We start from the raw sequence: 22,134 nt of genomic DNA, 5'->3' as shown, positions 1-22,134 counted from the left end.
AGTGGGGTACCACCGGGGTCAGTATTAGGCCCTCTCCTTTTCAACATTTATTAATGACCCTGTAGTAACGATGCAGAGTAGAATTTCAATCTTTGCAGATGATACTCAACTCTGCAGGGTAATCAACGCAAAGGAGGAAAATATATTACAAATGGAGTCATAGAACATGGAGGCTTGGGCTGAGAGATGGCAATTGAAGTTTAACCCCTTAATGACCACCGATACGCCTTTTAACAGCAGAAGTTAAGGGTACTTATTCCTCAGTGCTGCGAATTAAGGGTATAGCGCCCCCCAGCGTTGGGAATTCTCCAGGGTCTTGGCTACTGGGGTTAGCTGAGACCCTGGAGAACATGATCAGGGCCGTTTTTTTACGGTCCTGTCATGTGATTGCCGTTATTAACCGAATAACCGCGATCACAAAAAGAAAAAAAAAGTCTGACAAATTTAATATGATCTAGCATATTAGAGAAGATAAAAATGGGATTCCCTCGAGCACCCCCAGTACTTTCACCATCCCTGGGCTCTTCTGATCTGTCTTCCGACCCTTCTCATCTTCCTGGAAAAGAAAATGGTAAGCGCGTGTGCAGTGCGTGCCCACTGAGATCTGCCGGCCGGTATCCGGCAACAAAAGGGAATTTTTTCTATTGGTTCCTTTTTATCACTGTGATAGACCCTATCACAGTGAACAATATAAAAAATAGATGAGCATTTCCCCCTTTGTCACCCCCTTAGATGAAAATTATTTAAAAAAAAAAAGTAAATTTTTCCATTCGTTGCAGTTAGGGTTGGAGTTAGAATTTAGGTTTTTTCAAATGTAAATGAAAAAAAAAAAAACATGACAATATGACGGCTAATTTTGAGTGCAAGGTGCTCACTACTTGAGTTTGCATCGGATATGTATAGTATCGCAGATCCCCGTATGTTTTTTTTTTTGGGTGTCTAAGCCACAAAACATATAGGACAGGGACTCGAGTATGTCACTCGAGCACCCGCGATATTCGGTGCATACCTGAGCACTCGATGCAAACTGGAGTACCGAGCACTTGCACTCAACACTAATGATGACATATTCAATATGACGAATTAATGTTATCAAATTCCGTGTTGTACTTGTGGGTTCAAAATGCTCACTATACCTCTGGATGAAATCCGTGAGGGGTGTGGTTTCCAAAATGGGGTCACTTGTTGGGACGTTTCACTGTTTAGGCACATCAGGGGCTCTCCAAACAAAACATGGCGTTTTTCTTGAATGTGGTTTTAAAAGGAACCTGTCAGTAGGAGTGTGCACAGTAACCTACAGACAGTGTCAGGTCGGTGCCGTTATACTGATTAGGCCGGGGTCACACTGGCGAATAAAACGGACGAATGCAATGCGATAAAAAATCGCATTGCATTCGAACCCATGTTATTCTATGGGGCAGCTCCCATCATGCGATTTTTTTATCGCATCCGATCCTCTGAACGAGACAATCGCAGCATGTAATTCAAAATCCACCAAGCAGTATCATATAAATTACAAGACAGAGAACGAGAGAGAGATAGAATATCAAAGTATATATACGGAGGAGACATGGAAACACGCAAAGAGAGGAAAAGCATTTAGAAAAGCCTCCATACTTGTAACAGAGACTATGTTAAACAGAGACAATCAAGTCAGTACTTGTCCCCTAGATAAAATCTAGTAAACCATTCCTGATAAATTCATGATCTAATGTAGGCTATTTGAGGGTGATCACCTCTTTGAGAAAGCAAGTACGCGAAATGCGTGTCAGGGCAGCAAGGAGGGTCTCTGTGATCCAGACACATTATGGGTTAGCATCAAATAGCCTACATCAGATCATGAATTTATCAGGAATGGTTTACTAGATTTTCACTAGGGGACAAGTGCTGACATGATTGTTACGGTTACAAGTATGGTGGCTTAACTATTAGACTGTAATCCTTTCTTTGTGTGTTTCCATGTCTCCTCTGTATGTATACTTTGATATTCTGTATAGTCTCTATCTATCTATATATATATATACACACATACATATATCTATCTATCTATCTCTATCCATATATAATGTATGTATATAATTTATATGATAGAATTTCTAAATACATTTTGCATTTTCTATTTCTGATTGGTGGTTTTTGGTTACTCTAATTTTCTTGGTGATTCAATGTTAGGCTATAGGTTGAATTTGATTGGCTCAAGTCTACCCTCAACCGTAAAAACTATGAAACTATAGGTCAGTATTTTGATGATGAGACCAAATGCCCCGCATCCGAGTGCAGCATTCAGCAGATTTCGATCTTGCCTCTTGTATCCTATGAACAACTAATAGGCAAAAGAGATGAGCAAATCTGCTTGCAGGATAGTGGTCCAGAGGCCACATAAGTAGTCCATGGCGGCTGCTGCGCGTGGAGACATGAGCCTCTTCTGATTTGTAGGTCTAGTACAACGTTGTGAAATAAAAAATTATGTTGTGCCGAGCCCATAAGTGCCAGGGGTCCTGGGACATAGAAAGCGGTGCACACTGCTCCTGTCCAGCGACCGCAGATCACTGAAGAGGCCGCTGGACCACGGTCCTGTGAATTGACTCTTTCATCTCTAACAGGAACTTATTTGTGGATAAAACCTCAAACTGCGGAGAGGCAGCTATTTTATCATACTCACTATGCTACAAAAATGGCGGAAGAAACTCAGCCATGCAGCAGTGCCAGCCTACCCCTAGTCCAGACATCATACGACAGTACCGGGCTCTTTGCAACAGCAAATGAGAAAAAACTGCAACATGCCACCGAAAACAACAGACAGGAAGATGAAGGACTTTTATCTGTATTTACAATGGTGCCATCTGACAAAGTCCAAGTAAAAACGAAGTCGCCTCAAACTTTTTCTTTAAAAGGCGGTGACTGCTCAACCTTCAGAATGATGAAACTGCATACATGGGATCTAAAACAATGCTTACATTTGCTTTACATCAATCCATCCCATATAAAATATATTAAAAGTGGTATAAAAAAAATCTGTCCATTGGTAATGGCTGGATCATAACTAGGGTTTTACAGCAATCATGTTCTTTTCGTCTGAAATACTTCTTGGTTTGGTCTCTGTGGAGATGGTTGTTAGTTTGCTTGCCATTGTAGCAAAGAGAGTGTCCATCATCCCCAAAACTTCTAGGAGTTCTTCCTGATAATTTACTTCTTTTTCCAGTGTGTCTTGAAGCTTCAGAAATAATTTATCCACTACAGATGACTGGTTTAGAATGGAAGAATAAATGTCTGAAAAGAAAAAAGGAAATGTTTGGATAAAGAAAACACACATTCAAGAAATGCCCCAAAACCTAACAGTGCCAACCCAGCTGTAAATATGCATATCTGCCTCAGAATCAGAAGACTACCATTGCCTTCCAGGAACTCAAATTCATGGCCAATCTTAAGTATAGACCATGGTGTGGGGACTCAAACATATTATTCAAGCACACCAAAGTCACTCAGGTAGCACTCAAGCATGGCGGATAACACCTTATCGGAGAACGTTTGTCATCACTACTACGTATGCCTTCACCCAAAAACAGGATTTTGGGGTTGCTTACCGTAAAATCTGTTTCTCGAAGCCTTCATTGGGGGACACAGAAACCATGGGTGTATGCTGCTGCCACTAGGAGGCTGACACTATGCACAGAAAAAGGTTAGCTCCTCCTCCGCAGTATACTCCCCACCGACCGGCACAAATTTCCTCAGTTAGTGAGAAAGCAGTAGGAGAAGTAACAAAATAGAGTAAAAACAGAACGGACAACTCAACTGTAACCAACAAACAACAAAAGAACAGGAGTTGAAAAACATGGGAGGGTGCTGTGTCCCCAATGAAGGCTCCGAGAAACAGATTTTACGGTAAGCAACCCAAAAATCCTGTTTTCTCTATCGCCTCATTGGGGGTCACAGAAACAATGGGACGTCCCAAAGCAGTCCCTGGGGAGTGAAAAGCAAACTTCCATTAGGTCTGAGAACTCACCACCGCCACCTCCAAGATCCTTCTGCCTAGGCTGGCGTCCACCAAAGCTTAGGTGTGGACCTTGTAAAATTTGGCAAACTTGTGGATCGAAGACCAAGTTGCAGCTTTGCAAAGCTGCAGCGCGGAGGCTCTGTGACGCACCACCCAGGAGGCACCCACTGCCCGGGTAGAGTGAGCTCTAATTCCAGGAGAGGGCACTCGATGCTTGACCCGGTAGGCTTCCAAAATTGCCGATCTGATCCAGCGAGCAATAGTAGCCTTGGAGGCCGGCTGACCCTTCCGCGCACCATCTGGAATGATGAAAAGTGAGTCTGTCTTCCGCAAGGGAGCCGTCCTAGCCAGGTAGACCTTCATCGCCCTGACCAGGTCTAGCTTGTTCACGGAGCGCTCCAGAGGGTGGATTGGACCCGGACAAAAGGACGGGAGAACAATGTCCTCATTTAGGTGAAAAGTAGACACCACCTTAGGAAGGAAGGAAGGCGGGGGCCGCAGGACCACCTTATCCTGGTGGAGCACCAAAAAAGGGGGGCGACAAGAAAGGGCCACCAATTCCGACACGCGTCGGATGGAGGTGATGGCCACCAGGAAGGCCACTTTCCAGGAGAGAAGGGATAGGTAGACTTCCCTGAGAGGTTCAAAGGGTGACCCTTGAAGAGCCTCCAGGACCAGATTGAGATCCCATGGATACGAATTGTGGGACCTTCCTGTTCAGGCGAGACGCCAGCAGATCTACGTCCGGAGTCCCCCAACAACAGCAAATCTGATGAAAGACGTCCGGGTGTAAGGACCACTCTCCCACCGCGAGACCCTCGCGGCTGAGAAAATCGGCGGCCCAGTTGTCCACGCCGGGAATGTGCACCGCGGATATCGCTGGGACTGATACCTCTGCCCAGTGAAGAATCTTGGACACTTCCGCTAGAGCCAAAGAACTCCGTGTCCCCCCTTGGTGGTTGACATATGCCACCGCTGTGGCATTGTCTGTCTGAATCCATATCGGCAGACCCCTGAGAAGCCTTTCCCAGTGAATGAGAGCCAGATAAATCGCCCGAATCTCGAGGACGTTGATCGGCAGAATTGTCTCGAGTCGACCACCGACCCTGGACAGTCTGATTGCGAAACACTGCCCCCCAGCCGAGAAGGCTGGCATCCATAGTCACAATCTGCCAGTGAATCGGAAGGAATGATCGGTCTAGGGCAATGAGAGGTGACGTCAACCACCAATCGTGGGATTGTTTGACCCGAGACGAGAGGTGGAGTGGACCGTCCAGGGAAAGGAGAGACCTGTTCCACCGAGACAGGATGGCCTGTTGAAGCGGTGTCGTGTGGAATAGAGCAAAGGGAATTACTTCAGCCGTCGCCACCATCTTTCCCAAGACTTTCATGGCTGATCGAAAGGATGGAAGCTGGGGGCTCTGCAGCGAACGTACATCTCGCTGCAAAGATATCAACTTCTCTTTGGGAAGAAGGACTCTTGATCGACGGGTGTCGTACAATAAGCCTAGAAACACCAGACGTTGAGTCGGAACAAGGCAGGACTTCCTTTTGTTTACGAGCCATCCGAATCTGGACAGGGTGTCGAGAACGATGGCAAGACTTTGATGAGCCTGGGGAAAAGACGGAGCTTTGATCAGAATGTCGTCAAGGTACGGAAAGAGGACGAGACCCCTGATCCTCAACAGGGCCATCACCACCGCCATGATCTTTGTAAACACTCTGGGTGCGTTGGCGAGGCCAAACGGCAGGGCGACAAACTGGTAGTGGTCCTGCTGAATAGCGAAACGCAGGAATTTCTGATGTCCGGGAAAGATGGGGACATGCAGATAGGCATCTTGAATATTAATTGAGCACATGAATTCCTGCGCCTCCATGGAAGCGATTACTGAACGAAGGGACTCCATCCTGAAATGCCGCAAGCGGACCCTTTTGTTCAGTAATGAGCACGGTCAGGCTTAGAGTTAGACATAATGAAGGAAAGTAACTGAAACAGTGCCGGAAGGTTGGGGGACAGGAGGCAGAGGAGGTGTCAGTCTGCAGTTGCAGAGCTACTCACGGTCCGGTGTCCTGTAGATACTCCCAGTAAGCGATGCTACATGGCTCGTCTGGGCTTGCAGGGCCAAAGCAGAAGAGACGGGGTCCAGCTGACAGGCAGAGAAAATGGCACCAGCCTGAGAGGTGCAGAGAAGGAAGCGCGCGCTTTCCAGGAAGAGGATGGGTGGAGCTAACCGCCGTTGCTGAAGATGGCACCGCCCACTGGAATAGACAGGCTAGGGTTGGGAGTGGCCAAGCGCCACCTCAGGGCGCATAATATCAAGGGAGAAGGCGGAGGGCGGGCCTAGCACGGGCGGGAGAGAAGCCCGCCTAAGAATGAGGACGGGGGGCGTGGCCACGACGCAGAACAAGGCCCGAAATGAAGCCGGGGCCTAGAGTAAATGCGTCAGCCACCTGTCAGCACGGAGGCCCTGCAGCACTGCAACGGCGACCGCTCCCGAAGATCACTGGCCGGGCGGGGGAGAAGCCCGCCTAAGAATGAAGGTGGGGACCAAGCCACTGCAGAACAAGGCCCAAACCGAAGCCGGGGCCAGGATTAAATGTGGCGGCCGCCGGGAGGCGCGGAGGCCTCGCAGCACTGCCACAGCGACCGCTCCCAAAGGATCCGTGCCTGAACTGCTGAGGAGGATGCGACTCTGGGACCTCATACTTACCTTGCCTGATCCGTCTTCTGAGTAAACCTGAGGGAATAAAGGTACCTTCATCATCCAGCGTGCTGATTCCTGTAGAAGAGTGTCTGCGCCTCATCCAAACCGACAGGCTCTGGTAGGCGAGTGGGTGGGAGACGAGGACGAGGACCATCTGGATCGCTGACACGCACCCGTGTTAGGCTCTTAATATTCTACCATTTTGCTGCTGCAGTGTCTGCAAGTCCTGTATATAACTGAGTGATCTACTAAAATGTTACAGATCTGCCAGAGCTCCTGCTGGGTCTCTCCACTTGACTCTGCATTAGGACAAGTGCTCAGATCGGACAACCTGGCCCAACCACAGGGACTCCTGACTTAACAGCCTCATATGCTTAAGAGGCAATTAGCTCGGGTCAGAAGAACTGGCAGTTGCGTCTTCCTACTCAAGCACGGTCCTAGTTTCAAGGGTGTGTGAAACAGATCTTAAAAATAGTTGCAGAGTGGGGTTATGCTCAGACCAGAAAAGAAAGCTACAGACACAGCGAGTGTGGAGAAAACAGGCTAAAGATGAGGAAGAACGAACGAGAAGAACAAATAAGAAGCTGGACTGATTTATGAGTTTATGAAGACAGCAGCACCCAGCATTCACACAGACCTCACATCCAGTCTATATTGCTAGAAGAGACACTCCTAACAAGAGGAAAATCAGAAACTACAATCGGGGGGGTCTCAAAACAAATGAAAACTGCTGACCAAGTTAGGACACGTTTTTAACTAAAGAATACCCACCAATAGGTCCAAAAATAGATGTATGCAAAACTAATGAAAAACACTCCCAAAAATCATGAGATCAATATAAAGAAAATCAATAATGAGTGTCAGAGCTTCCCTAGAGAATATACAGTGGGGGAAAAAAGTATTTATTCAGCCACCAATTGTGCAAGATCTCCAACTTTAAAAGATGAGAGAGGCCTGTAATTGACATCATAGGTAGACCACAACTATGAGAGTCAAAATGAGAAAACAAATCCAGAAAAATCACCTTGTCTAATTTGGCAACATTTATTTAGTAAATTATGGTGGAAAATAAGTATTTGGTCACCTAAAAACATGCAAGATCTCTAGTTTTCCATTTTCTTATTATTGCTCACACAGTTGATTTCATCACACCAAGCTGCTTGCCTTTTGCAGATTCAGTCTTCCCAGCCTGGTGCAGGGTTACAACTTTGTTTCTGGTGTCCTTCGACAGCTCTTTGGTCTTCACCATAGTGGAGTTTGGAGTGTGACTGTTTCAGGTCGTGGACAGGTGTCTTTTATACTGATAGCAAGTTCAAACAGGTGCCATTACTCCAGGTAATGAGTAGAGGACAGAGGAGCCTCTTAAAGAAGTTACAAGTCTATGAGAGCCAGAAATCTTGCATGTTTTTAGGTGACCAAATACTTAACCCCTTACCTACAAAGGACGTAATATTCCGTCCATGTGACCCTGGACCTAACTACCATGGACGGAATATTACGTCCCAGCGTTCAGCGGCGCCCACGTGGTGAGCGCCGCTGATCGCGGCCGGGTGTCAGCTAATTATCATAGCTGACACCCGGCACAATGTGTCAGGGGCGGTCACGGACCGCCCCCGACACGTTAACCCCTTGCACACCGCGATCAAACGCGATCGCTGTGTACCGGGGGTTAAAGGGAAGCATCGGCAGGGAGGGGGCTCCCTCCGTGCTTCCCTGAGCCCCCCACGGCAGCGCAATGTGCAGCGCTGCTGCGGGGGGCTCTTTCCCTACAGGCCCCGGGATCCAAGATGGCGACGGGGGCCTGCAGGGAGCTGACTTCCTCCCTGCCTGCAAAGCGCAGGCATGAGGAAGTCTGCAGCAGTGCCTGTGACAGATCGCTGATCTGTCACAGTGATCTGTGATGTGACAGATCAGCGATCTGTCACAGGACAGTGATGTCCCACCTGGGACAAGGTAATAAAGAAAAAAAAAAAAAAAAAAGTGTTAAAAATAATTAAAAAAAAAAAAAAAATCGCTAAATAAATTAGTAAAAAAAAAAAAAAATATTCCCCAATAAATCCATTTTTTCAAAATAAAAAAAAACAAAAACAATAAAAGTACACATATTTGGTATCGCCACGTCCGTAATGACCTGCCCTATAAAACTGTCGCATTAGTTAACCCCTTTAGCGAACCCCTTAAAAAATAAAAATAAAAAACGAAGCAAAAAATAATGATTTATCATACCACCGAACAAAAAGTGCAATAACGCGCGATCAAAAAGACGCATAGAAATATCCATGGTACCGCTGAAAACGTCATCTTGTCCCGCAAAAAACGAGCCACCATACAGCATCATCCGCAAAAAATAAAAAAGTTATAGCTCGCAGAATAAAGCGATACAAAAATAATTATTTTTTATATAAAATTGTTTTCATTGCAAAAAACCGACAAAACATAAAAAAACGACCTAAATGAGGTATCGCTGTAACCGTACTGACCCGAAGAATAAAACAGCTTTATCAATTTTACCGCACGCGGAATGGTGTAAACGCACCCCCCAAAAGAAATTCATGAAACGCTGGTTTTTATTCATTCTGCGTCCCAAAAATCGTAATAAAAAGCGATCAAAAAATGTCACGTGCCCGAAAATGGTACCAATAAAAACGTCAACTCGTCCCGCAAAAAATAAGACCTCACATGACTCGGTGGGTCAAAATACGGAAAAATTATAGCTCACAATATGTGGTGATGCAAAAACTATTTTTACAATAAAAAGCGTCTTTTAGCGTGCGACAGCTGCCAAATATAAAAACCGCCATAAATCGTAAATCAAACCCCCCCCCGTTATCACCCCCTTAGTTAGGGAAAAATAATAACACTAAAAGAAAATGTATTTATTTCCATTTTCCCGCTAGGGTTAGGGCTAGGGTTAGGGCTAGGGCTCAGATTAGGGTTAGGGGTGTGTTGAGGTTAGGGTTGGAGTTATAATTGGGGGGTTTCCACTGTTTGGGCACATCAGGTGCTCTCCAAAGGCAACATGGCGTCTGATCTCAATTCCAGCCAATTCTGCGTTGAAAAAGTCAAATGGTGCTCCTTCCCTTCCAAGCTCTGCCCCCACATGTAGGGTATCAGCCTACTCAGGACAAATTACAAAACAACTTTTGGGGTCCAACTTCTCCTGTTACCCTTAGGAAAATAAAAAAATTGGGGGCAAAAATATAATTTTGCGGAAAAAAATGTTTTTTTTATTTTCACGCCCAGGCGTTATAAACTTCTGCGAAGCACTTGGGGGTTCAAAGTGCTCTCCACACATCTAGATAAGCTCCGTGGGGGGTCTAGTTTCCAAAATGGGGTCACTTGTGGGGAGTTTCAATAGTTTAGGTACATCAGGGGCTCTCCAAACGCACATGACACCCGCAGACCAATCCATGAAAGTCTGCATTCCAAAACGTCACTACTTCCCTTCCGAGCCCCGACGTGTGCCCATACAGTAGTTTTCTCCCACATATGAGGTATCAGCGTACTCAGGACAAATTGGACAACAACTTTTGGGGTCCAATTTCTCCTGTTACCCTTGGGAAAATAAAAAAAATGGGGACTAAAAGATGATGTTTGTTGAAAAAATACGATATTTTTATTTTCACGCCCGGTCATTATAAACTTCTGTGAAGCACTGGGGGGTTCAAAGTGCTCACCACACATATAGATAAGTTCAATAGGGGTCTAGTTTCCAAAATGGGGTCACTTGTGGGGGGTTTCCACTGTTTAGGTACATCAGGGGCTCTCCAAAGGCAACATGACACCCACAGACCATTCCATCAAAGTCTGCATTCCAAAACGTCACTACTTCCCTTCCGAGCCCCGACGTGTCCCCATACAGTAGTTTTCTCCCACATATGGGGTGTCAGCGTACTCAGGACAAATTGGACAACAACTTTTGGGGTCCAATTTCTCCTGTTACCCTTGGGAAAATAAAAAAATGGGGACTAAAAGATGATGTTTGTGGAAAAAATACGATTTTTTTATTTTCACGCCCGGACGTTATAAACTTCAGTGAAGCACTGGGGGGTTCAAATTGCTCACCACACATCTAGATAAGTTCCTTGGGGGGTCTAGTTTCCAAAATGGTGTCATTTGTGGGGGGTTTCTACTGTTTTGGTACGTCAGGGGCTTTCCTAACGCGACATGGTGTCCGATCTCAATTCCAGCCAAAAACGTCAAATGGCGCTGCTTCCCTTCCGAGCTCTGCCATGCGCCCAAATAGTGGTTTACACCCACATGTGGGGTAGCAGCGTACTCAGTATAAATTGCACAATATCTTTTAGGGTCCTGTTACTTTTGGAAAAATAAGAATTGAGGGTGAAAAGATCATTTTTGTGGAAAAAATATGATTTTTTAATTGTACTGCTGTACGTTATAAACTTCTGTGAAGCCCTTGGGGGTTCAAAGTTCTCACCATACATCTAGATAAGTTCCTTGGGGGGTCTAGTTTCCAAAATGGGGTCACTTGGGGGGTTTCCACTGTTTAGGTACATCAGGGGCTCTCCAAACGCGACATGGCGTCCGATCTGAATTCCAGCCAATTTTGTATTGAAAAAGTCAAACTGCGCTCCTTCCCTACTGATGTCTGCCATGCGCCGAAACAGTGGTTCCCCCCCCACATATCAGGTATCAGCGTACTCAGGACAAATTGCACAATAACTTTTGCAGTCCAATTTCTCTTGTTACCCTTGGTAAAATAAAGAAAATTGAACCTGAAGTATTTTTTTTGTGAAAAAAAGTTAAATGTTCATTTTTTTTAATATTCAAAAAATTCCTGTGACGCACCTAAAGGGTTAATAAACTTCTTGAATGTGGTTTTAAGCACCTTAAGGGGTGCAGTTTTTAGAATGGTGTCACTTTTGGGTATTTTCTATCATATAGACCCCTCAAAGTGGCTTCAAATGTGAAGTGGTCCCTAAAAATAAAATGGTGTTGCAAAAATGAGAAATTGCTGGTCAATTTTTAACCCTTATAACTTCCTAACAAAAAAAAATTTTGGTTCCAAAATTGTGCTGATGTAAAGTAAACATGTGGGAAATGTTATGTATTAAGTTTTTTGTGTGCCGTATCGCTGTGATTTAAGGGCATAAATATTCAAAGTTGGAAAATTGCGAAATTTTCAAAATTTTAGCCAAATTTCCATTTTTTTCACAAATAAACGCAAGTTATTTGAATGCAATTTTACCACTAACATGAAGTACAATATGTCACGAGAAAACAATGTCAGAATCACCGGGATCCATGGAAGCGTTCCAGAGTTATGACCTCATAAAGGTACAGTGGTCAGAATTGTAAAAATTGGCCCGGGAGTTAACGTGCAAACCACCCTTGGTAGTGAAGGGGTTAAATCTCGCCAAATCAGGCAAGGTGATTTTCTGGATTTGTTTTCTCAGTTCGACTCTTATAGTTGTGGTCTACCTATGATGTCAATTACAGGCCTCTCTCATCTTTTTAAGTGGGAGAACTTGCACAATTGGTGGCTGACTAAGTACTTTTTTTCCCCACTGTAAGTACAAAAACAGGAGCAAAGAACACGTGGGGTGTTAAACGCGCATCAGGCATGGTGTGGCGCCTTGTTATCTGGCTTTCCTTCTAGCAGGCTTGCTGTGCTTCTTATACACCTTATCCATGTGCTTGATTTGCTTAGTATGCTTTTGTACTTCTATTCTCTATGTAAGTTCTGACCCTCATTATTCATGATGTTGTGTTTCTCAGCTAGCCTGCCTATATCTGCATCATTGACATTTTTTTTATTACAGTTATGATCCTTTGTAATGTATTTTTCATCTTATTACTGGTGACCAGTTACCTCTCTATATTTTTCTACGTGTGACGCTCGTGTTTTCTTATTAGCTTCGGATATGTTTTTAATTATTTTTAGAACCCTATTATGCTTCTAGCAGAGCTTCTTTGTGGCTGTTTTATTAACTATAGGCAACTACTAACCTATGTAAAATATATGGGTTTTTGAAGGCAAAGTTGTCCACAGCTGTTAAGTCACTGTGTAATATTTCTTCTTCTATAGAAAGAGAATAATTGTAGCCAAACAAACATGAGCTAAAGGACGCACAAACTGGTATTTAGAGCGTGGAGAAGACCAATTACAGTTTAACCAGTGGCGGTAAACGGAATTAAAAGAGAGCCCCTTTGTCTTACTTGTCATACTTACCAATTACTTTCTCTGACACATTTAACAAGATTGATGAAAATCGAGGATCTACTATGTGCCTGTTATAAAAAAAAAATAAATAAAAGGCGATTAATGATACTTACATTTTCTGCAGCGAACATATCACTTTATAATCGGTGCTAATAAAAGATCATCTAAGCATGAAATGCATATTCAGCCATGATATCATATGTGAAATATCTGACGTCGAGGTAGCTATTTTGGGAGGGCTAAATTAACCCTTCACGGTTGAGCCAGTGATTTCCAAATTATTCCAGTGGTGCTAGCAACTCAAATGACCTCACGGAGACTGGGGTCTCTGTACGGGAGGATCGAGGCAGATCACTAAGCCCCTTTATTTTAGTCACATCTTTTATAATCTTTTGCTTAATTATGCAAGGTTCTCAAGTACCAATAGCATCATTTCACTTTATAAGCCAATAATATTGCAAGAAAACCGGAAACTACATATATGTCCGTACCTAGATAGCGTAGAAAGTAGTATAATGGCATATTCTTCAGAGTTTTACACCCCCGCCTCCCTTATCTTATACAGATGGGAACAGTCTGGTTTCATGACAGCCCATGCCAATTATAAAAATTTATCTTACAGCTACAAAAACGGAGAAACGAAACCTTACAGAGAATGGATAAAACGAAACTTCAACTCTGATTTTAGTATTAGCCCTTCACACTCCCTTATTGCAGAAAGAAGCAATCTGAAGGAGCGAAGAGCATTTTGGTAGCACACGTTTTTCTAGGCAGATGTGAATATTTAAATGGAGTTGTCTTTGATAAGAAAAGATGGCCGCACATGCCCCTGGGTAGTAGCTGGCATCGCACCCGAGCTCCACTGAGCTGAATGGGGCTGAGCAATAGCTTCAATGCTACACACGACCTGTGGACATGGTTTCTGAATGAAATCGGCCATGTTTTTCTTCTGCTGCACAACCCCATTAATATTAATGATTTTCTACGTACTTTATGAGGAAGGTGAGTATTTGGCAGAGCTGTTTCTCATCCCTCCCTGCTAGGGCATTTTTAAGAGTTCCTCTTCGCTCAGTTTAATTCATCACGGCCACAATCACTTCTGGGCTTCTGGCCTAAATAAGAAATAGGAAAATGAGTCATGGAATAAGAAACTGGAGACTTCCAAGAGACATTGTGTGAACAGGACCCTGCGGTACAATGTAACAGTGACATTGTCCACAGCAGCTATGTGATCGCATCAGATGTAATGGCAGCAACGCCCGACCCAACATGTCATTGTTGAGCAGAACGACAGGGCTGAGGAGCATGGAAGAGGGAATGAGACTGAGCTTTGGTACCACACACAGCTGCCAGCACACGAGAGCTCCTGTGTCTGTAATGGCAGAGCTGAAATGCCCACAAGATCACTAAAGCCTCGTCTTTCTGTTGATTGGCAGCTGGCAGACTCCAAAACAGTGCCACTATATGTCCGACACAGGGTAACACGTCACTCTTCAGGCTAGGACATCCAAAATCAGCGTAGGCTGCGCAGGTCCCATATGAATCACAGTGGCACCGGTTGGGCATCAGTGACGTAGGGCAATGTGGTTATAATGAACACCAATTATTCGGTATTCTACACATTCACATCTCATCAAAGAGACAAAGAGGACAAGGAATAAAAGATATAGTAAATGATAGCAGTCCAGAAAGAAATGAAGGCCCAAAATACACACCCAAGCATATGACAACACCGTACCCAGACGTACAGAGAGATTCACTAGAAAGAGGCTCCGAAAATTCTGTAATAACCTTCACTAAGATAAGGCAATCTGAGCGAAACCACGCGCTCCTCAGTATATGGAAATTCGAACAAGCCAGGAAGCCCTAGAATAGGAGCAATGAGCTGGACAGACACTCACTCCATGATCAAAAAGCCGGTATGGCGAGGGATCTCTCGGTTATTTGACACCACTGTGCACACCAATGTGTATCTCAACATTTTTCTAACACTTTGTGAATCCCCTGAATTATCGAGAGTTAATGGAAAGTTACTTCTAGCAAAATGTAGGAAAGTGTCACACATCGGAAACGGAGAAGCTGAGTGATTTTTCATCAACAGAGTCATTTCAAAATAGCTTTGGCCACCATGCTCATCGGATTTGACAGCAGACTTCCCCCCTTTTAGGGGAAACATCCAACGTGACATTACTGCTACCCCCCTCCCCCCATCAATATTCTTGCTGATACTTGCCACCGAATATTCAGGGCCTCTGTGTAGTGACTCTCCCTGTATATTCCCAATACCAGCTGGTTTCTTACCTCTAATGCAGCATCCAGAGCTGCAGACACCTGGAATCCTCTGAGCAACTTGTCGTATTTCCTTAAGTGCTGTCTTACTGGTTTGCTGACAATGAAGTCATCCTGTACAGAACACAGAAAATCAAGACAATTGTATAAAATCTCTTAAAGTAAATGCATTTCTGCAGTTTTCCATACGCAGCCTTACACCACCGTCTCCCTATCCTGCAGGATCATCTGCCACGTTACCTGTTTAGGAATGTAGTCCTTCCCTTTCACAAACATTCGGTAACTTGGATCTTTCCTTCGTGCTGGTTCATGTGATTTCTTATCCTCTGGCTTTCGATGTTTTACATTCAAAACGCCATTGGTCATTCCCACCACGATCATATCATCAGGCTGCAAAACGCATCAGTTAATGTTGTTACATTGTGACATTAAGCATTACTTCTACATATGTATTACTAACATATTTACTTTCAGAGCACCAATGATTCCAGGCTGCTGTACATGAGAAGGGATTACATAGAAGATACAAATCTAAAGTACAGTGTACAAGCTAACAATGACAGACTGGTAGAGATGAGAGAGGACCCTGCCACCATGGGCTTATAGTCTATGGGGTAATGGGGAGAGAGACAGTAGGTTGGTGAGGTGACAGCGGGGTCATTGCAGGCTGGAAACTTTCTTGGAGAGGTGCGTTTTCAAGTTCGATCTGAAGATCAGTATGGTGGATAGATGTGTTGGGGCACAGAATGTGAGAGGATGGGGGACACAAGGGAGAGGTTTTGGAGGCGAATGGGTGAAGAGCGGAAAAAGTGTGGAAGAAGGTGGTCTGGGGAGGACTGGAGATTAAGTGCGGGGAAATATCTAGTTTGGAGATATAAAGTGGAGACAGGTTATGGACGGCTTTATAGGTCAATGTTAGTAGTTTGAACTGGATACATTGGGGAATAGGGAGGTGGTGAACGGATTTGCAGAGGGGAGAAGTGGAGGAGTCGGAGGTAGAGGTAAATTAATCGGGCAGCAGATCTAATGATGGTCTGGAAGGATGCAAGACTGTTAATAGCAAGGCCACAGAGGGAGATATTGCAGTAGTCGAGGCAGGAGATGATGAGGAAATGCACTAACATTTTAGTAGATTCAGGGTTAAGGAAAGAACAGATTCTGGAATATTTTTTAGTTGGAGGCAGCAGTAAGACCTTGGAAGGTGTGAGGTTTGAAGGACAAGGCAGAGTTGAGGATACCTCCGAGGCAGCGGACTTCTGGTACAGGGGAAAGTGTGGTGTCATTTATTGTGATAAATCGGGGGGGTTAGGAGAGATTCGAGAGCCACTTGTAGTTTCTAATGAGAGACACTTCACATACATAAGATATTAGTGTACATTTCATACTTACAGCCAATGCCAAGCTTAAAATTGAAGCTGCATAGTCAAAACTATGTACAACTTTGTAGTTCATTGTGCTGTAGACCTTCACACGCCTGAAGAGAAAGGAGTGAAATCAGATTACTGTGTAGTAAATAGTTAGAGAGGATCACATCTATAACAAAATTATTACCCTCCAAAACACTAAGAAAGTAACGAAAATCTGTCAGTAGGATCGTCCCTCCTAATCCATCCATATGAATAACACCTTGATATCTGCCATCCGATGTCTTATTCCAGAGAAAGCCACATTTTTCTTATATGTAAATGAGCTGTTCCGATCTGTATGGGAATCTGCCTACAGAGGTTATTTTACATGAAAGGGGGCGTTACCAGTGTAAGACATGTAAATCAGGAGAGCAGACTGTCAGTCACTACATGTGCCACACTGATAACGCCCCCTTTCATGTAAAATAATCTCTGGAGGCAGATCAGAACTGCTCATTTACATATAAGAAAAAAGGAGATTTTTGTGTACTCACCGTAAAGTCTCTTTCTCTTAGCCTCTAATTGGGGGACACAGAACCATGGGTGTTATGCTGCTGTCCACTAGGAGGCGACACTATGCATAATCTGAAAAAGATTAACTATGGCTCCTCCTCTGCAGTATACACCCCTGGATGGCTTCAGCCTTCTCCAGTTTTGTGCAAAAGCATTAGGAGGAACATAACAGAAACAACATAACCATGCCTGTAAGAAGGCCACTATGTACGAGCTCGAAGAACAATATGAGAACTCAACCATAACAACGGCCCTAAGGCAAAAGGGTGGGAGCTGTGTCCCCCAATTAGAGGCTAAGAGAAAGAGATTTTACGGTGAGTACACAAAAATCTCCTTTACTCTGTCGCCTCATTGGGGGACACAGAACCATGGGACGTACCAAAGCAGTCCCTGGGTGGGAAGCAATGGACGAATATTGTGCTGACAGGTCCCTAAACTTGGGGCACCGCCGCCTGCAGAACCCGTCTACCCAGGCTCGCGTCTGCTGTGGACTGGGTATGAACTCTGTAGTGTTTCGTAAATGTGTGTAGGCTAGTCCAAGTGGCCGCCTTACACACCTGTTGTGCCGAAGCCTGGTGTCAAATGGCCCAGGAGGCCCCTACCGCCCACGTAGAGTGTGCCGTGATACCGGCCAGAAGACGAGAATTGTTAAGGCGGTAAGCCTCTTGTATGGTGGACTTGATCCACCTGGCAAGGGTAGCTTTGGAAACCGGCAGACCCTTGCGAACGCCTTCCAGAAGAAGTAAAAGGGAATCAGACTTCCGGAAGGTCGCAGTCCTAGACACGTACATACGTAATGCCCTGACGAGGTCAAGCGTATGCAGAGCCTTCTCCTCTCTATGAACCGGAACCGGGCAAAGGGATGGCAGTGAAATTTCCTCATTGAGATGGAAGTTGGACACAACCTTCGGAAGGAAGGATGGGACTGTACAGAGAACCAGCTTGTCCTGGTGAAAGGCTAGGAAGGGCCGTCTGCAGGAGAGTGCTGACAATTCAGACACTCTGCATAGCGAGGTGATTGCCACCAGAAAAATCCACCTTCTGTGATAGAATGTGGAGTGGGACTTCCTTAAGGGATTCGAAAGGTGGTGCCTGCAATGCTGTCAGGACCAGGTTGAGGTCCCACGTTTCCAGTGGACGTTTGTAGGGGGGGACTAATCGGGAAACTCCTTGAAGAAAAGTCCTTACTTGCGGCTTCTTAGCAATGCGCCTCTGGAAAAGCACTGAGAGCGCTGACACCTGGCTCTTAAGCGAGCCTAGGTATAGCCTGGCGTCCAGGCCCGATTGAAGAAAACCAAGTACCTTTGGGAGGGAATAAGGGAGTGGAATCTGGCCGTGAGATTTGCACCAGGTAAAGAAAGCTCTCTAGGTACGGTAATAAATCTTGGCGGAGGCTGGCTTCCGTGCCCTGATCATGGTCTTAATGACGTCCGGTGAGAGCCCTGCCTGGGTTAGAACCCAGGTCTCAAGGGCCACGCCATCAAATTGAGAGCCCCTGAGTTCTGGTGGTAGAACGGGCCTTGTGACAGAAGATCGGGACGGTCGGGGAGACGCCAGGGGGTGTCTGCAGTAAGTTGTACAATGTCGGCGTACCATGTATGTCTGGGCCAGTCTGGCGCGATCAGGATGGTTGGAACCCCCTCTTGTTTGATCTTCACGATTCTGGAGATCAGAGGGAGGGGTGGAAAAATGTACAGAAGCTGGAACTGGGTCCAGTCCTGAACCAGGGCATCTGCTCCGAGCGACCGCGAATCACGTGTCCTGGCCATGAAGTTGGAGACCTTGGCATTGAGATGGGATGCCATTAGGTCCACGTCCGGGGTCCCCCAGCAACGGCAGATCTGGTGAAAAATTTTGGGATGGAGAGACCACACCCCCGAGTCCATTCCTTGTCTGCTGAGGAAGTCGGCTTCCCAGTTGTCCACACCTGGAATGTGGACCGCAGAGAGTACCGACCTCGCGTCATCCGCCCAGTGGAGGATATGTGCCACTTCCCTCATCGCCTGGGTACTGCGGGTTCCGCCTTGGTGATTCACATATGCCACCGCCGTGGCATTGTCTGACTGTATTCTGATATGAGAGGCTGCCAGCAAGTGATGAAAGGCTCTCAGTGCCAGGAAGATGGCCCGAATCTCCAGGACGTTGATGGGCATGGTCACGTCCAGTGTTGACCACTTTCCTTGTGCCCTGTGATGTAGGTGCACCGCACCCCAATCTGTCAGGCTTGCATTGGTGGTCAGAACCTTCCATTGACCTGAGAGAAAGGATTTTCCCCTTGCAAGGGAGGTTGGCTTGAGCCACCAGTGCAGGGACCTTCTGGTTTTCGATGTTAGCCGGAACTCCCTGTCGAGGGAGAAAGGATTCCTGTCCCAGGACTTGAGGATGGCTATTTGAAGGGGTCTGAGGTGAAACTGGGCAAATGTTACCGCCTCCATTGCTGCTGCCATCCTGCCGAGGACTCTCATGGCAAACCGGAGAGATCGGGGGGATTGCGGAGGAGTATGCGAACTCCCAGATGGAGAGCCAATGCCTTGTCCCTGGGAAGGAGCACCAGACCCCTGGAGGTGTCGAATAGCATCCCCAGGAATGTCAGAGACTGACTCGGGGTAGTCGATGACTTTTGCAAGTTGTCTAACCAGCCCAGGCGACTCAGAGTGTTGATTGTGATTGAAACGCTGACCTCGCAGTCCTTGAAGGTGGGAGCCTTGATAAGAAAGTCGTCCAGGTATGTAACGACTACTATGCCTCTGGAGTGTAGAACGTCCATGGTGGCTGCCATGATTTTTGTAAACGTCCTGAGAGCCGTGGTGAGTCAGAACGGAAGAGCCACGAACTGGTAGTGATCCTGGTCGATAGCGAACCTGAAAAATCTCTGATGGGCGGGAGCAATTGGTATGTGCAGGTATGCGTCCTGTATGTCTATGGAGGTGAGAAATTCTCCCTGCTCCATGGACGCAATGATGGACCGAAGGGACTCCATGTGGAAATGACGAACCCGTACATATTTGTTGAGTTGTTTCAGGTCCTGTATGTGCCGTACGCTGCCTCCTTTTTTGGGGACTACAAATAGATTGGAGTAGAACGCTCAGAAGCGCACAGTTGCGGGAACCGGTACTATGACTCCTGCTTGAAGGAGGGAGGAAACCGCGTGGCGGAAGGCACGAGCCTTGTCTGGCGGCTTTGGGGGAACAGAGAGGAAGAACCGGTTTGGTGGGCTGGAAGTGAACTCTATCTTGTATCCGGAAGACATTATTTCCCTGAACCACCTGTCTTCTCCAATAGGCAGCCAGACTTGCTGAAAAAGTAAAAGTCGTCCGACTACGGGTGGGGTGTCTTCCGGAGTTCGTGAGTCATGATGAGAAGAAAGTCTGAGGTTTTCCTCCTTTGGGCTTTGCCTGGCCTGCTTTCGGCTGCCAGGTCCTTTCTGGCCTCTGCACCGCCCGTGGGTTGTCCCTGCGTGGAGAGCGGTTACGATTTTGTGCAGGACGCGAGACGGACCAGCCTGAAGAATTTCTGAAAGGATCGGAATCGTGTTTGGTTACGCCTTTTGAACGTGCGTTTAGGTTTTAGTTGAGGGAGAGAGGTACTCTTCCCCCCAGTGGCATTGGATATCATTGTGTCCAACTTTCCACCGAAAAGTCGCCCACTGAGGTACGAGAGGTGTGTGAGGGACTTTTTCGAGGCCGAGTATGCTTTCCATTCCCGTAGCCAAAGGATACGTCGGATTGTGGAATCCAGAGCTGCATGAAGCATGTAACCTGCTACCACTGCTATTTGAACTGCTTGGTCCGACAGCTCAGGATTGGAAGTTTGGAGGCCATCCTGCTAATTTTTGGCCCAAGCCAGAATGGCTTTGGCCGCCCAGACTGAAGCGAACGCGGGAGCCAGGGAGGCCCCTGCCGCTTCGAAAATTGAACGAGCCATGTGTTCTACCTGCCGGTCTGCTGCGTCTCGAAGGGTTGAGCTATCTGGCAGTGACAGGAGGGTCTGTGCTGCTAGCCTAGAGACTGGAGGCTACGCTACTGTTAACGGTATGGGCGTGCACAGTTCACCCATATAGTTACACTCTGTGAAAGAGCAGAGAGACTCGATCTCCCTGTCCTGCCACCTGGCTGCTATGAGGCCCCTGAGTAGCCCTGAGCACCAGCGGGCGAGATGACATCATTACTTGTCACGTGCTGTACTGAGATAAGCATGTGCTCGACTGCTTGGAGCAGCAGGGGAACAATGAGGAGAGGTGTGAATTGTATTTATTTTTTATGGGGAGTGCATTATACTATATAGAGTCTGTATATGGGGGTTCACTATACTATATAAAGTCTGACTATGGGGGTGCTTATACTATATAGGGGCCTAGGGGGAGTGCTGCATTATACTATATAGAGTCTGACTATGGGGGTGCCTACACTATATAGAGTCTGACTATGGGTTGCTTATACTATATAGAGTCTGCCTATGGGGGTGCTTATACTATAGAGGCCTATGGGGAGTACATTATGCTATATAAAGTTTGCCTATGGGGGTGTGGGTCGCCCGCCAGGGCAGTGGGGTACTCGGTACCGGGCCGGTATCTCAGAGGGAAATGTCACAGTATCGGTGACCCGGTCTGTGGCCCTGGGCATCCATGTAAAAGGGGTCAAGAGTGGCTGATTAAAGTTTATAAGTGGATGATACGTGACGCCACCTGTGGTGATCGGCAATGAAGGTTTTAAGCCGACTCTGCGGTGCAGATCCTCTGGGACAGATGGTGTGGGGTAGCAATGATGTTGTAGTCCTCCATAGGTAGGGCTGTAGTCCCAGGGCAGTGAGGATAGGTGTTGAGGAAGAGGGTGCAATGTCTGGCACAGAGATGTAGCAGTGCTGGAGAATGCAGTTCAGAATTCCAGATGGAACAGAGGCTGGCCGGCCTGGAAGCAACTTAGGAATCTCTCTATGCAGATGGGTTGTGTAGTCTCCTTTCTAGCGCTTATTTGGGTACTTGCAGTACTGTGTTACACTGAAGTTCCATTTGCTTGTTCTCATCTAGACCGCCCTCGTATGGCA

The 22,134-nt window shown here is 46.2% G+C and overlaps 1 protein-coding gene across 1 annotated transcript; it reads right to left on the bottom strand.

Moving 5' to 3' along the window:
• Positions 1-2,802: 2,802 nt before the first annotated feature.
• Positions 2,803-15,554, bottom strand: LOC141097095 (U3 small nucleolar RNA-associated protein 15 homolog). The gene is made up of 5 exons (XM_073584068.1): positions 15,413-15,554; positions 15,185-15,286; positions 13,874-13,995; positions 12,893-12,951; positions 2,803-3,270 (listed from the first exon to the last, which is right to left on the bottom strand). Exons 1-3 carry the CDS (start codon positions 15,551-15,553, stop codon positions 13,957-13,959), a joined length of 282 nt encoding a protein of 93 aa, XP_073440169.1. The 5' UTR covers position 15,554; the 3' UTR covers positions 2,803-3,270; positions 12,893-12,951; positions 13,874-13,956.
• Positions 15,555-22,134: the final 6,580 nt, after the last annotated feature.

This window comes from Dendrobates tinctorius, unplaced genomic scaffold (genome assembly GCF_039654945.1).
Source record: "Dendrobates tinctorius isolate UK_male_01 unplaced genomic scaffold, ASM3965494v1 ptg000083l, whole genome shotgun sequence".
Classification (NCBI taxonomy): Eukaryota; Metazoa; Chordata; class Amphibia; order Anura; family Dendrobatidae; genus Dendrobates; species Dendrobates tinctorius.
The sequence above is the reverse complement of the archived record's forward strand: the minus strand, read 5'-3'. Positions and strand labels throughout refer to the sequence as shown.

Excerpts from the sequence above, each read along its gene's own strand:
- LOC141097095 (XM_073584068.1), bottom strand. The coding sequence starts at position 15,553 with ATGATCGTGGTGGGAATGACCAATGGCGTTTTGAATGTAAAACATCGA. Across the intron at positions 15,287-15,412 it reads AGGACTACATTCCTAAACAG|GATGACTTCATTGTCAGCAA; the intron begins GTAACGTGGCAG and ends TGTTCTGTACAG. Across the intron at positions 13,996-15,184 it reads CTCTGGATGCTGCATTAGAG|GCCAGAAGCCCAGAAGTGAT; the intron begins GTAAGAAACCAG and ends TTTCTTATTTAG.